General features: G+C 51.6%; 1 protein-coding gene across 1 annotated transcript; it reads left to right on the forward strand.

The window, feature by feature from the left end:
- Positions 1–315: 315 nt before the first annotated feature.
- Positions 316–8,911, forward strand: PCARE (photoreceptor cilium actin regulator). Its single transcript, XM_029231623.1, has 2 exons — positions 316–4,055; positions 8,734–8,911. The coding sequence occupies exons 1-2, from the start codon at positions 316–318 to the stop codon at positions 8,909–8,911; spliced, it is 3,918 nt and encodes a 1,305-aa protein (XP_029087456.1).
- The last annotated feature ends 7,669 nt before the right edge of the window (positions 8,912–16,580 follow it).

Raw genomic sequence — 16,580 nt, forward strand, 5'->3', positions numbered from 1 at the left:
GGACACGAGCAAAATGCAGTCCGGTAATCCACGGGACTGAAGTCCTCGAGAACTGCCCTGTTGCTCACCAGCAGCAGAGGGTTCAAAACTTTGAACAACACCAGAACGGCGGCAGCATCACTACCTCTACACGATGGGGCCAAGGAAGTAAAGAAAGCCGGTTCCAAGTTTAGGACATTGCACCTTGGACTTCAAAGGATTCTGGCTTGGAAACTGCCTGGATGGACTAGTAAGACTGCCTTTTGTTCCTGTTTTGAGTACAATTCTCTGAAAATTGTGAGGGTTGCAGATGGGAGATGACTACAGGCTGACATCATGGGATGTACACCTTCCCACAGTGATATTGTTAACAGCGTTGCTAAGAGTGGCATCCAGTTTTTTAAAAAGCCCAAAGCAACTCTGCCAGGATGTCAGGGGCCCAGTGAAAGATGCTCCATCCCTTTGCTGGTTCAAAACTCCACCTGCTATGACTCTGGAGGGGGCTCGTCCCAGGGACAGAGGCCAGAAGAGCAGCAAAGTCCCAGGTGGATCCAATCCGTGGCTGAAAGTCTTTGTCAGCTCACCAGAGATCCCACTTCGGGCAAAAGGAAAGATATGGAAGGACTGATCCCAGAAACCAAAACCTCCCCATCCCAGCTGAACAAATCGCAAAGCTACGTGGCTACAGACATTCCATTCAAAGGACAGAGTTCCCATGGATCACAAGGGGCGGCCTTTTCTGGGGAAGAGACTGAGGAAAGTAATACGCAGAAGACTTCCAAATGGGAAAAGAGGCCAAAGTGTCACAGGTCGAGCAAACAGGGCCATGACTGCCAAACCATCCTTCCTGCCCACGAGTCTGAAGACAAAGTAGACTTCCCTGAGCCCCTGGTGAAGGCCCACCAGCGTGCTTACACCTATCTGCACACCTGCCTCTCCAAATACGAAGCAGTTATGAGCATCACCCATTGCGCCACACAGACCCAGGAGCTGCTGCAGCCCATGGTCGGCTTCCTGTTGCTGTGTTTTGATGAGGTCAACCAGCTCTTAGGGGAAATCTCCAAGGATGGAGAAGAGCTCCTCCAGGAAGTTAAGGAGGATCTGGCTTGGCCTTTGAAGAAAAGAGAGCCCCGGGAGCAGCCAGATCTCTTGCAGCAGCTTCTGCAGTACACAGTTAGCAAGCTGCAGGCGCTCAGCGGCACGGTGGCCTCGCTCTCTGACAGCCTCCTGGAGGGCTCCAGTCGCTACTTCCACGGCGCCGTGGGCCACCTGGGAAACAAGCTGTGCAAGAAGAAGGGTGCGGATGAGCACCTCCTCAGGGTTCTGGGGCACCTGGAGAGCTTAGCGAGTGGCCACGGTGACCCTGAAGTGCAGGGCTTACCCTTGTGCTCTGAGGACAGTGGCATTGGTGCTGACAATGAGTGCGTGCAGCTGGCAGACAAACTGGGCAAGAGAGCCAGCTGGGACTTCGTGCTGGAGCCTGCAGAGTGGAGGCCAGCGATTCCACCCACAGTGGAGGCCAAGCTGTCCAGACATACCTGGCAGCAAAGCCCATTCTGGATGGGTTCAGCCAGACCCCAGGACTGCCCGCTCTCAAGGCCTCTTACAGCAAAGGTTCAGCCAGCAGTGCAGGGTGGATCGGGGAGCCCCTGGCCCTCCAGCACAGGCCCAGAAAATACTGCCTCCAGGCCTTGGGGGCTGGGCCAAAGCGCTCCGTGTGATTCCCCTGGGATCGGGATCTCCAGGGAAGCACACTTTCCTAAAGGCTCCAGGTTGATGGACACTCCGCCCCTCAGTGAAGGTGAGGACAGCAGCCCAGAGGCGGTGGAAGACAAAGAGAGCTGCCTGAGTCTGCGTGCAGGGCAGGGAAGCACTTCCCATGCAAGGCCTCGGTCTTCACCTGGTGCCGAAAGCCTATTTCAGCCACACCCCCGGAGGCTTAGGAGCCCCCAGGACGAGGAAATGATTCTGAAGATGAAGGAAGCAATCAGTGAAAGGATCAAGTTTGTCCCCGTGCCCTCTGAGCACCAGGAATGGATTGAGGAAGAGGAGAGAACCATGGTGCCCCCAAGACCGAACACGGCCAGCGACAGCAGGAAGGCCCCCTCAAGGCAGAGGAGGTCCCAATCTGAGGGGTGTCTGAAGAGCCACGTGGAGGACCCCACCCTCCAGGAGCTGCAGAGGGTCCAGAGAGACCTCAGCCAGAGGCTGGAGGCGCTTTGCACCCGGGACACCCGACGGCAGGGGCACAGCCAGAAGCAGGTTCTGCAACCCAGGGCAACAGCGCTGAGGCCTGACCACTACTGCAAGGTCACCCCAAGCAGCACCATCAGCAAGCTGAAGGCGTCCCTCACCAAGAACTTCAGCATTTTGCCAAGTCAGAGCACCTTGCAGAAATGCTGTCCCCACCCTGAGGGAGAACAGCCCTGGCCGGGAAAAGCTGAGGAGCTTCCAAATGTCATGCCATCAGGTGAGAGGACCAGTGAGGCTCCCAGGGCCCGGGACTGGAACATCAAGAGCTGTCCTACCAGAACATCGGTCAAGAAACTCATTGAAACTTTCAGTCCCACCGAGGGTCTAAGGACACTGGGGGATTCCAAGGACTCTGGGCCGAGCCCCTGCCCCAGGAAGTGGGGGGTCCCCACCATGCCTCCCAGATTCCCCATTTACAGGGGACTTGCCCCTTTGTATCCAAAGCCTCGAATTTCTCCAGCAGCAGGTGGAGAATCTCTCAGGATGGGCCCAGGCTGGAGGCCCCTTGCTCCCACCTTTCCCCCTCTGCTCACAGCAGAAGCATCCAAGAGTGAGGACCTCAACTGTGAAACAGAGGAGAACCCAGAGCATCTCCCTCCACCGCCTCTGGAAATCCTGATGGACAAATCATTCACTTCCCTGGAGCCCCCAGAAAACAGCAATCTAGCAGAGAGCTCCCTTGAAGGGACCCACGTGCCAGGGCTGGGAGGGGCTGGCCCCGCCCAGAGAACGTTGGTTTCCCCAAAGCTAAGAGCCGCCATGAGCCCCTCTGACCTGCTGCCCAGCAAAAGCACGGCCACCCTCGCCAGGGCCCGCAGCACAGAACCAGGGAGAAGCAAGAGCGGCTGCAATCCCGGAAAGCTCGCCTTGGACCTCAGTCACCCACCAGCAGCCAGTGGGAACCCAGAGGTGCAGGGCAGCAGGGCTCAGAGTCAGGCACGAGCGGACAGGGCCACAGGCCTCTCCAAGCATCCCCGGAAGGTCATCCACTGGCACCACTCCAGCCACACATCCGGGCAGGACAGGACCTCGGAACCCAGCCTGACCAGGCCAATGCGAGGGCCACATTCTCCCGAGGCCCTAAGGCAGAACCAAGACAAAAGCCCCGTGCTGGTCAGGAAGGCCTCTCCCACAAGGGCACACTGGACACCCAGAGTGGACAAGAGGCACTCAAGCGTGCCCTCCACTCACAGACCTGCCCAGCCAAGTGTGCCCTGTGTGCACAGGTCCCCCAGCCCACCGCTCAGCCCTCCAGTGAGCCCCAGGACGCTAAGCCCCCCAACAGTGAAGAAACGAGCCTCCCCTCCCCCCCAGCACAAACTGTCCACCCCTCCCTCGGCAAGCCCACCCGCTCAGCACAAGGTCTCCAGCCCCCCTGCCCAGTGCACAGAAGCCAGTTCCCCTGCCTCTGGCCCCTCCCCATCTCCCCCAGCGTCTCCCAGTCAGGGGCCCAAGGAAACAAGAGATTCTGAAGACAGTCGGGCAGCCACGGGCAAAGCATCTGGGAACACATGTTCCATTTTCTGTCCAGCCACCTCCTCTCTGTTCGAAGCTAAGTCACCATTCTCAACAGTACCCCAACTCACCCCACCATCGCTGCCACCTGAAGCTGGAGGTCCTTGTGGGAACCCGACAGGATGCTGGAGGAGCAGCGCAGGGCCACGACTGAGGGCAGACTCACAGCGAGGGACAGCCCTGTGTGCCCTCAACCCTCAGCCTTTCATCAGAAGGACAGCTTCTGACTGCCAGCCGGGCATCCGCTTTCACCTGCCTGTCCCGGGCACCACCAGCGACGCTTGTGAATCCCAGCTTGGCCAGAGCAGGTAAGGAGAGTCCTCGGGCCACAGCCCTGCAGTTATTGGGATAGAGCTGATGTGCCCTTAGGCTCATCTGGGTCAGTAATTTTCAAACTGTGCTCCCAGAGAAGAGCAGCTGGGAGAGGGGTCTAGGAATGTCCTGTCTTCCAGTCCCCCATGCTTAAGCAACCGTCTTTCAACTGTTACACACTTCAGGTTCCCGAGAAAGATTTAATTGCAAGGGGCTCTGCTGTACTAAAGATAAAGTTTTAAAAAAAAATTTTAAAATTAAAAAAAAAAAGTTTAAAACAATCAGGTTGGTGCAACCACATATGCCCCTTATTTTACACTTGGGGAAACTGAGGTGAAGTGACTTGACCCCCAAAGTTGAGTCATTGTCACCCGTCTGGAGCCAGCAGCCTGATTTCTGTCTTTCCTGGTTTACGGCAATAGACCAGCATCTCAGTGGGAGGTGCTCAAAGTTTTTGGTCCCAGGACTTCTTTAAGCTCTTCAAAATCGAGACCCCCAAGGAGCCTTTGCATATGTGCATTGCATCTATCGCTTTTTACTGCGTTACAAATTAAAATTGAGAGATGTTTAAAATATTTATTAATTGAAAAAACAAAAACGACCCCATTCTATGTTAACATAAACTATATCCTAATGAAAAGTAACTATATTTTCCACAACAACAAAAAAATTGAGCGAAAGGAGTGGCACTGTCTTATAGTTTTACAAACCTCTTTAGGGTGTGGACTTCACAGACAGACAGTTGGATTCTCAGACCTATGTCCACAGTCAATCTGTTGTGATATCACACATCATGTAATCTGGAAAACTCCACTCTACATTCCTGAAAGAATAAGTGAAAAGGGCACATAACATCTTAGTATTATTATGAAAATAGTTTTGACCACGTGGACACACACCCCCGCCCCCCGCCCCCGAAAGGATCTGGGAGGCACCCAGGGGACACACCTTAACAAACAGCGGGTCCTGGAGGTATTGAATATAAAAGTCTGGCTTCCCCATACTCCTGAGGACCTGCCCCCACTTCTGCAATGCAGTCTCATCTCCATCTCCCCTTTCAGAAGAGTGTAGAGCAAGAACAAGACTCTCGGGCTTCCCTGGTGGCGCAGTGGTTGAGAGTCCGTCTGCTGATGCAGGGGACGCGGGTTCGTGCCCCGGTCCGGGAAGATCCCACAGGCCGCGGAGTGGCTGGGCCCGTGAGCCATGGCCGCTGAGCCTGCGCGTCCGGAGCCTGTGCTCCGCAACGGGAGAGGCCACAACAGTGAGAGGCTCGCGTACCGCAAAAAAAAAAAAGAACAAGACTCTCCATGAGCACTGAGCACCAGAACCCAGGCGGAAGGGCTGCCATGCCTGCCCTGGGCCGGCTGAGGTCTAAGCGTGCCTTTCTCATGAGGGGCAGCTGACTTGCATGTCCTTGGCCCAGCCCCGCAGACAGGTCTGGGCATGCAGCTACACGGGGGCATGACTCAAAGTATAGCCATTGCCTTGGGAGTTGAAAGGACTTGAATGGTGGTGTGATTATTTTACAGAGTTTATGGGGACACTTATCTTTTCCCAAATTGTAGCACGGGGAGAAAAATGTAAATCTGAGGTCGATTAAAGAGGAACTCTTATCAATGTGTCTTGATATCATATCAGACAAAGCTCAACCCACAGCAGTCCTTGCTATCTTTGCATTGCCCACAGTTGTGTAAATGAGAAGTTAATTTCTGCCAGAGCGATATGTGTTACAGACTTCACAGTCTGTCCTGGCATAAATGGTAGTTTTTCACAAAGTACTAGGCAGTCAATTTTAAATAAAGATATTATCTCGGGAAAGTTGTGCATGATTATAGTTATAGAAACTTCCCCAGCCACTTGAAAGAAATGAAATATTGATTATTTTTGCAAGAATCTTAATGTAATGTTGCTCTTTTCTTAAATCTAAAATGAACTTCCTACAGCACAGTGCCTTTCATCTGAGAACCTCTATAAATGTTATTGCATTATTCCTCACACTAGCCAGTTATTCAGTTATTAGATTTCTAAAACTGTGCCCTTCAGGAGAAGAGCTTGAGAGAACAAGGACAATAAAATGGCATTCATTAAAAACACTAACATTTTAAAACAGCAGGAGCAATAATAAAGCAACATAAAATTGTTCAAGGAGAAAATATTGCCATTCTTTCAGGTTTCTCCTCGGAATAGGGCGGCCTTAAAGGTTGTTTTATGTCCTGAATCTCAATATTCAGAGAGATGAGGTGGGATGGGGAGTAACTGTAGCTTTAAAGAGGGAGGAGGATTCATAGAGGAGCCTTCCCAAGGTCACATGGAAGGTCACAGAATGACTCACAGCCATTCCCGTATCTCCTGGTCAGACCACACGTCTAAGCTGTTCCAGACTGTGAAAATGTGAGCACGTGATGGATGTGATGGGAAAATGCCTATTCCCCAGACACACACCCCACTCAGCCCTGTAAAATTGGCAGAAGTGCACCAGCTGTAAGAGGAGGGCTTTTGCGGCTCTGGAGATGACAAGCATTTTTTTCTGCCCTCCTGCGTATGGGAAACAATGCCAGGGAACTGAGCATGATTCCCCCAAGATCATGCAACAAGACAACAAGCCAGTGCCCGAGAGCCGGAAACTCCTACAGGCTGTTTCCCCAAGCAGGGACTTGCAGGGACAGCCCTACCCATTGTATCTCGCAGCCGAGGCAGGCTTGCAGGATGCACTGGCCTGTGTCTGGTGTTGATCCCCTGCAGGTCATCCCGTGCCCCTTTTTTAGAAAAACTGATGGTGTTGATATCTTCCCCATTTTGGGGCCCAGGGATGGGGCACAGTCCTTGGAGGCTTCCCCAGGAAGCTCTGTTACTGAGCTTCAACTGTTATTTACGTGTTGAATGCCCAGGTGAAGGCACCTGTCTCTATCCAGGTCTCAGTGTGCCCAGACTTGCTCCGCTAAATGCGGTGCTTTTAATTTTGCCAGGACTGGACCAGCCAGTCAGGGTCTCTCTGCAGCCCCCTGACCCCGTTTCCTGGAGACCTGGGCTGCCTGGCTCCCCAGCAGGTCTGGGAACAGGTGGAAACACAGCCATATGGCAACCAAAACAGTCGACCTCCTGGCCTGAGCCTCACACATATTTGGGACCTGGTTGGGGGTGGGGAAGACACAGTTCAAGAACCAAATCCTGCGTCACACCTCGGCGTCAGCCTCCACTGACACTGCGTGCCACGGCCTGTCCTCTGCTCCAGTCTGGGAGCAGCAAAGTGTCATGCCCCCACCCCTGCTCAAAAGGGGCACAGGAAGAAGAAAAAATAAGGTGGGAGCTGTGGCCCACAAATCACTGGGTCCTGCAGGGACTTATGATGGGGCCAGAGGCTCACATAGATGAGACTGGCTCTAAGGAACAGGGTGGGTTCCTCACTGCCTGAAAATCACGTATGACGGCCAGTGTCAGTGCCCACTCCACCTCCCCCCACCATTCCTGCCACCCTGATCTTGTTAGGATCCAAACTCAAACTTGTCCTCCGCTGGTTGGACGTCCCACGTAAGCGTAACCACACAGAGCCGAGCACACTCATAATACAGTCAAGAAGGTGCCATCACGGGCAGAGAGAAGGGCTTCTGGTCTGTGCATGTGCGGAGCTGGGGCCAGTCCTGGTCCTCAGGTGACTGATGGAGAGGCTCCGAGCCTCAGGTGCCCACCTGTAATATGACAGGGTGGTCCCTCAGGTCCCTTGCAGGTGCGACTTCCTAGTCCTACTACAAAACAGCACCAGTGACAGCCGACAATTTAGTGAGCACCTGTCATATGCCGGTTAGTGTGTGGCGAGTTTTCCAGGCGTCATCCAATATTGATAACTTTGAGTGTCCTATGAGATGGGTATTATTACTATCTCCCTTTCACAAAGCAGGAAACTGAGAATCAGAGAGATCAATCAACATGCTATAGGTCACACAGCTAGTAAGTGGAAGGGCCAGGACTCGAACCCAGACAGCCGACTCCACCCTCCACGTGGTGTTTGTGAGGCTAGCCTGGCTGCCCGTAGCCAGTGTGGCTTTCCGAGCTGGTCCCCCATCTGGCCTAGGCTTGATCCGTGCTTGTGACCACCCTCCATTCTGTGCTCCCAGAGCACATTGGGTGTCCCTCGCTGTTCAGAGCCCCTCTCACTGTGGCACTCAGCAGCTGGGAAGCTCTATTCTAGCCAAATGCCAGGTCTGAGCCAAGCAGTTTTCATTTTATTCCATTCAGGAAAAGGGTGGCAGCTGAGCAAAGCAGGGTTTTTTTTGCTGTTATTGTTGGTGTTATTTTTGATTCAGCTAGCTAAGCCTAGCTCCTTATTAAATAAGAAGTGCTTTTAAAACAAAAACAAAATAAAGGCCTGGCTCCCGAGTTCCTGAGGGAGATGCTTTGTTCACAGCAGCAGGATCTGGGCATCCCAAGAGAGAACAGGACTCAGCCTGTCCTCTGAAACGCCAGGAGCTTGGTTCTCACGGTGCCCAGCCACAGCGGACACCCACAAGGACAGCACCATCAGGCAAAGCTGATATGGAAAGGCAGAGGCCTGGCACCAAGAGTCCACCAGGTCTGTGGGTGACACAGACGGGAGGGCTTGAGAGAGACAGAATGGAGATGGGGCGGGGCCAGAGGAATGAGGAGGGTCTGATTGGCACGTGTGCTTTCTCTCTGCAGCAGCAGCGAGGAGAGCCCCAAGGACACAGAGCCATGGAACAGTCCCTGTGCCCCAGAACCGAAGGGCGGCAGCAGGGGTGCACCGCCCCCAGAGCTCTGTGTGCTGGGCCACGGGCTGCAGCGGGAGGCCAGCGCCAGCCATGCCCAGGACAAGCGCCAGCAGAAGGAGGTGGCCTGACGGGCTGGCCGACTGAGTCACACTGATGCCAGTCACCCCAGAAGGCAAGGGGGACAGCCAAGCGTCAGACAACCTCAGAGAGGGTGAGCCAACCAAACTCCTCCTGAGAGGTAGGAAAGGCCTGGAGAGGGCACTGCCCAGAGGCTCTCCTAAATTCTAAACAATCGCTGTTTGCAGTCCTAGATCCTGGTTTGCCTTGGGGTTCAACGAGTAACTATAACTTTGGACCCCACAACGACACTCTTTAATCCTTCAAGTGCTGGTCTTAATTTAGCAGGAAACGATATTTACCACGTGCTTCATGAGCCAGGTGTCTTACTTGGGTTAGCTCTGTGAAACCATTTAATTCGTTCAACAATGAATGAAGCAGAGAGCATTCTCCTGGTTTTTGCAGATGAGAAAACCAAAGCACCTCTCGTCCATTCACTCCCCGCCCCCCTCCGCCCAGTGCCTTGCCTGAGGTTACACAGCTAGGAAGAGAACAGAGTAAAACGTGAACAGGTGTGCCTGGCTCTAGAATGAAATCTGTCTTTCATTCCTTGTATTTTTTTGAACATTTCATTACCCTTGACTGTTCCATCACTCCATTTGCAAGCATACGTATGTACTTGTACAGGTGGAAAGCTTCTTCTTTTTTTTTAAGGTTAAATAGTGGCACAGCTTTTATGTGCCTATTATGAGCTCTGTTTAGAAGCTGACTGCTCCAGAGATAAGAAGCCTGAGGCGGCATTAAGACACACAGCTCCACCCACCCTCCTCCCCAAGCTCAGCTCCAAAGCCCTAAAAGCAAAGCTTCCAGCCCATCAGTGCAGCCCTGCTGCCTCTCCGGCTAAGCCTGTCTCAGAGGCATATCTCAGATGCTCTACCCCATGCACCCACATGCCTCTCAGACTGAGTGGGTACAACCAAGCCTCGCAAACAAAGCAACCTATTCTCTGAACCCCGTGGGGGCTGAAGCTTAGAAGGATGTGTGGGTAAGGCAGGCAGGCACACACACACACACACACACACACACACACACACACACACACACACCCTAGTCTCCCCCAGGGGCTTCTCTGCCAACTTTATTCCCAGGTTATCTGCAGAACTTCTGCTGGAGTTGAAACTGAAGTGAAGAACCATTGTTCATGCCCAAAACCTGCTTCTGCCAGTGAGCTAGATATTCGCTGCAGAATTTGGAATTTTTCCACTGGAGGCTGTGGAGTGCTTTCTATTTAGAAAAGAATTTGCAGTAATTGGGTGATTCAACGCCAGCTCAGTGGGTTGTCAAAAGACGAGAATCCTCACCCACAGGGTACAGCTAAGGGCCAATCCTCCACATCTGCTTCAAAGCTGAATTTTTAAGTTTGGAAAAATTATAGACCTCAAGCCCTTTCTTGTTGAAGTAGATCATGACTCAAGAACATGTTAAACTGGGTCCTGAGGACTAAGCTCCCTCCCCCAGGGATAGGCTGTGGCTCCATGACTTGTCCAGTTATTCAGACAGGGGTGACAGGGACAATCTCTTCCAAGGCACTCAAGGAACAGTTGATTAAACTACCAAGAGGGACCACAACCCACCGCTCTATTGGGAAATGTCTGTACACACCCAGTGAGCGTAACCTCAGAGCAGAGCTCAGGCCACGGGGGGGGGGGGGGGGGGGCAGAGCCACACCCAGGGGCTGGAGGCTGGGCCCTGGGAACTGCCTGGGCTGCAGGACACAGGAGGAAGTTCAGCCACCCAGGCCCAGGTGAGTGTGTGAGAACAGCCAGCTTCAGGAAACTTGCTTGAGAGAGAGCTGGACTGTCCCCCTGCATGGTTAGGCCGGCAGCGTGGGTAACGAGGGCTGGGCCCCGTAGGCTGGCTTTCAGGAAGCAAGCAGTGTGGAGCAATCCAGCTCAGAGGTAAGAGAATTGGTCAGAAAGGGGACCTGCCCCGTGCTAGGGTTTCGAGGCCGGCTTCCTGGAGGTCTGAAGAAACAAAGCAGAACCCCAGCTGCCGGGAGACCGGACAGGGACCCAGGTGATGAAACCGGGATGCAACGTGGGGATGTAACCCCAGGGATGATCAAAAGTCGAAGTGACTGGATAAGAAGTGGGGGCCAGATCCACGAGAACGGGAAGTTCTGGGTCTCCAGCACAGGTCCCCCCCTTACAGGGTCTTAGAGGTTTGGGGCTGGTTTGAGTGTGTGGGTGTGGCTGAGGGTACCCAGCTGTGGTGACATGAGGTAGAAGTGGGCAGCTGGGAGCCAGACAGCATATTACGTCACGGAGGGGGTCGGCATCAGAGCAAATGCCCTGGAAGGATCTGGAATGAACCACTGCTGCCTTCATGAGGGTGCCTGGCAGGAGGTTCTCTGAGAGGAGAGGCTCCCCCGACCACCAGCCCAAGGTAGGCTGGTAAAGAGAAGCCAGCACCCACCCCTCCTGTCCTGCAGGCAGCCGCGGAGGGATCCAGGGTGCACCGGATTCCTGTCACTGAGCACCTACTTGTGCCAGGACAGGGCCAGGCTGCTGCCATATATCCTCATATGTGATGTAATGAGAGACCCAGAACCTCTAGGCCCAGGCAGCAGGGACGATGAGCTGCTGTAGCCATCGCGATGCCCAAGGACCCAGAGGCTTCAAGAATCCCAAGTCATCTTCCCAGAGGGGAAAGGGGAGGGGTTGCTAAGGCCAAGGGGCTGGAAGGCAGCAAAGGTCTAAGACGAAGCAGTGCCAAGCTGACCCTGGAACAGATGAGTCAAAGATATGTTTTTGGGGCTACAATCCCAACTGCCACACTCAGCCCATATTACATGTGAATTAGACTTTGTATAAAATAAATTAAATCCACCCCAATAGACCACTTGTGTGGCATCCACGGTCTCACCCCTCCTGAGATCAGGCCTTTCCTCAAATCTGTGTCTTTGTCTCTGCCTGGGAGAGCACACTCCCGGTGGCCATGAGGGGCAAGCCCCACTCCACAGCTTCTCAGATGGGTCACTCTTACCCACCCTCCCCCTCCACCCAAGAACCTCGTGCTTGCCGGGCCCAATCCACTTCCACTTCCGGTGCTCAAGGGAGAAGGGAGAGCAGGGTGTTTTTGTTTTGTTTTGTCTTGTTTAATTAAGCCAATGGCCCCAACCCATTAAAGACTCATGTGTCTGTTCTTTTTCTTCACAGTTAGAAACCAAGAAGGAATGTTGGGTATAAAGACAAAAGGGAGTTCACACAGGAGATTCATTTAAGAAGTCCATATGATACCCATATTCTTATCGGGGCCGACTCCTTTCTGGGGGTTTACAGCCATCCTCCATGCACACGGGGACCCCAGAGCCGTGGAGAGGGAGGTGTCCAGCCCCCTCTTTATCCAACACATTAGTGACATAGCAAAGAGTGCTGCCCCAGGGGAAAAACACAATTTTCTAGTTCCATCAAAAGGATTCATGGAGTAAAAAAGCAAATATAATATTCTAGTGGAACAGTGATAGCTTTTTGCAAATATAAATATAATCTTCAAGATGAAATATATCTTCCTTCCGCAGCTTGGTTTTGTGCGGTCGTTTACTCTAAGCAGTATCTATTTTCCTTCCTCACGTCATATACCCAGTTCAGAACCTAAAATAATCCACGTTGATGGAAAATGAAGGGCAGACAAACCAGAGAGACTTTTCCTTCATTGTGAAGTGCTTACGTTTGGCAAGACTTGCCTCATAAACCCTGCAACATGAATGAAAGGGATTTTGAGAAATATATTCTATTTTTCTGAAATAAACCAGTGTTTTGCATGTATCAGAGGAGCTGGTGCCATGAATTATTGTGTCAACATGTTTGTCAATTGATCGTCTGGTTGACTGCGTACAGGCTGCCAACACCCACTCTATCTGCCAAAGCAAAGCTTTTCAAAGGTAATATATTTTTAAGTAGCCCCACATCAAAGTCTGTTGAACTGCCATAAAGTAAATGTGTTCTGAGCCTATATTAACAGAGCATGTTATACTGCACTATGGTTTCCTCCCTGTACCTCCCTGAAGTTTAAATAAAGTTCCATCAATCCATCCAGGTGGTTTTATGAAATGTAATTAAAGATGCATTGCACAAGCAGGGGAGCAAACGGTTAATTCACTCAGGACTCTAATTCAGTTTTACGGAGGACCCTGGATGCTGCTGGCTTGATTACACTCACGGACTTCAGAAAGTAACTTTATGATAGTCTGAAGGCCCTGCATCAGGTGACTATAGAATTCAGCCGACCTGGTAGCCTGGGTTCCGAATGCTGTAATTTCAGACACCCTTGAAGTCAAGCACCCAAGGCAACAATCTGGCTGGAATGGTGGCACTGAGGACTGAGCTAATGCCCCTAGGCAAACCTGATAGGCCTGAACTGAAGGAAGAATGAAACAGAAGCAGAAGGAGGAAGAAGGAATGGTGTGGTACATGTGATCGTCACGCTGCGAGCCAGACTTTCTCCCACTCCTGATGGCTGGGCCGGAGGCCTGACACTTCCATCAACCCGCCCTGTGACCTGGCTTATATGGGCTTGTTTCTTCATCTACCCGGCAGTGACAGCAATGCCAATCTACTTATCCTACCCTCTGTAAGACATGAGCAAACCTGCCTTTTCTAAACCATCTTATGGAGCCATTTGGGGGGACTGAATTCATAATCCCTCTGCCATCTTTGCTTTTAATGTTCATCTCTGCCATCTCTGCACGCTAAGTTTCTGATTAAGGAAAGAACTCAGGACCATTTCCCCCTTCTTCTAGATCTGAGCTTTGATCCTTGGAGAAAGTTAAAAACAGCTGTCAAACTCCGCTAGAATTGACTTCCTTCTTTGAAGGATTCCATGTCTTTCGAAGTGAAAAGACTAAAACATTTAGCTGGCAATCACAACTACATATGCCAACCATACCAAACCGGAAAAAAAGCAGATTAAGTTTCTGAATCTCCTAGTTATTCCCACGTTGAGTCGTAAGTGATCTGTCAGTCAGCTGGTAGGAATGACTGGCATGCCTTCAGAATAGCAGGTTTTACTGGGATAAGACTGGAGTTAATCGTAATTATATTTTTTCTCTGTGTTTAACACTCTTACTTTTTCAAAATAGAATTATCTACATTGTTTCATTAGATCTTTGGGGGAAAAAATCCTAGGAGATGAGGAAAGCAAGTATTTTTTCAGTGCCTTTTACAGATGAAAAAAAAAAGGGAGGCTGAGAGATGTCAGATGCTTTCCTCCAAAGACACATTGCCAGCTAGTGGCAGAACAAGTCGCCTAGCCCCTGGCCAGCCTTGGTTCTAACACCTACTGCAACAATATTTAGATTATTCCAGGGGGAAGCCTAGAAAAAGATACAACAAACTTCTCTGGAAGACATTCTCAGTTTTCTCCCGTTTTTACAAAAAGGAAATTTTTCATATCCAGCCAAAGTCTAGCTATAGTTTTAGCCATTCCTCTTAAACTAGCTTGGATGGAAGCTCAAAATTTCCAAAAGAATTAAAAAAAATAATAATCCCCTCAACGCACCTTAACCACTCCTCATCCACCGCCCCCCACACACACACAGATAAAACTGCCCCTGGCATTAAGAAAAAGTCTTGTCAAAAAACTATTTGTCCCTCATTGCCATGACCCCCCCGAAGTGGGCTTCCAGGTGAAACCTTCTGGCAGGAGCAGACAAAGCCTCATTCTGGAGACACCTCTTAGGCTTTATTGTCAGTGTCCCAAAGTGGTAAAAACCAGTGGATGAGACAGAAAGGAAATACAGACCCTGGGAAACAGATTGCCTTCGTGAAAATTACTTATCTAGCTTTTCTTTCTCCTTTGGAAGGGGACAGGATTGGCTGTGTTTACAAAACCTGGTGACATTCTAAAGCTTTTGTTTAGATAACAGCTTCTGACATCAGCCACAGAGGTGCTGGATCACTTTCTGGATGTAAAAATTCTCAAGGAGAACCCAAAGTGATGCTAATTAACAGCTGTCAACCCACAGAGAGGTAATTATAAAGCTGTGATTAAAACAAAACAAAACCTTCAAATGTTAGAGCCTTCTTCACTGAAACACCAGGTAGTAGGATACAGAGACGCCATAATGCCTCCCTGAGTAAGCCCCAGTAAGTTTTGTCCAGATAGGGACAAAACTGGACCCCCTGAATGGTCCCTGACTCAGAAACACCCACTTGGTGAGCAACCTGTACGCACAGTGACGCTGCCCTGCCTGCCTGCCCAGGCGACTCCTGAAGCCCAGCTGGGAACAGGCAGTTAGGACACTGCTTCTGCAACCGGCCTGATCTCCAGCAGATCAGATTCCCAGGCCCCAAGGACCCCCTTGCCTGTCTCCCTCCCTCCTCCAGTCTCCATCCCTCCTCCCCAAGCAAATGTTTCCATCAAACACGTTTGGGAAATACCGGCTTAGGGATGCTGACTCTCAAGTGTGGGCTAGCCTGGAACCCTAACAGCCACTAAGAGCACTGGGACGATGCCCCAGGCTCTTGACCTTGAGGGTGTATAAGGATGGCTGAGGGTTCTCATTCAGTAGGTCTGGAGTACCACCTAGGGGTCTGCACTTTAACAAGCACCACAGGTGCTGCTGTTGCCAGCAGGCCACGCTCCACACTGCGCCTACACCTTTCTCCAGGCCAACAGCTCCACTAATCATGGCATACCTGAAACCTCCCCCTTTTTCTGTTCCTCTACCTGCCCTTGAGTCTCTGCCAGAGCACGAGTGATTGTGGCTGACTCCCTGGCTATAGCAAGCTCTATAAAGAATAGAGAGTCTTTGCATTTCTCATTTGGTTGGTCTTCATTTATTTGCACAAATCCTATCCCACCAAAGGCCACGGTTGGATGGCCAGGTGTCTGCAGCAAGCCCTGGTGATAAGAGCAGATGCAGCAGACCCTCTCTGCCCCGAAGGTTTTAGGGCAGAACTCTGGGGCCAGACTAACTCCAAGAGACCATGGGATTTTAACTGGTCTTCTCAAGGGGCTCAGACTGACCCAAGGGGAGGTCAGTATCTGGGAGCCATAGAGTACCCTGGAGCATGCCAGGCGCTTTGGAGTCAAACAGCCCTGAGTGCAGACCCATGCTCAGCCACTCCTTAGCTGTGTCCCAAGGCCTGGCCCCCAAATTGTGGTCCCTGCCAGACCAGTGGCATGGACATCCCCTGGGGGCTTATTGGAAACAAAGGATCTTGGGCCCCACCCAGACCATCTGAATCAGAGTCTGCACTTGAACAAGAGTCCCAGAGATTCCCAGGCGTTGCTGAGGTAGCTTATTAAGCATCTCTGAGGCTCAGTTTCCTCACCAGGAAATGGGAGAAATAATATCTTTCTTACGAGATGTTGAGAAGAATGACGGACCAGGAACACGGCAGACACTCCGTTGAGAGGCTGACCCCTCCTCCGGTCTTCCCTCCTCGGGGTGCCTTTTCCTCCCTCTATTACCAGGAGAAGGAAGACGATCCCCCTTTCCATCAGTATTTCTCCTTTCTTTTCCTATTGGCAGGATCAAATTATAATATAAGGAAAATGCTTTCAACAAGAAAGTGCTGGGAGATCCTCCCAGCCATTCTGCCCCCAGCTGAGAGCCAGAAGAGGCTTGGAGGGGAGGGAACAAGCCTGCAGGGAGAAGAGCTTCTAGATTTCTCCTGGGGTAGGGGGTGGGGATGCTGAGGGTAGCTGTGAGGGACGTGTCAAGTAAGGAGAAGG

Source organism: Monodon monoceros, unplaced genomic scaffold (genome assembly GCF_005190385.1).
Source record: "Monodon monoceros isolate NGI ecotype Baffin Bay Population unplaced genomic scaffold, NGI_Narwhal_1 Super_Scaffold_19, whole genome shotgun sequence".
Taxonomy (NCBI): Eukaryota; Metazoa; Chordata; class Mammalia; order Artiodactyla; family Monodontidae; genus Monodon; species Monodon monoceros.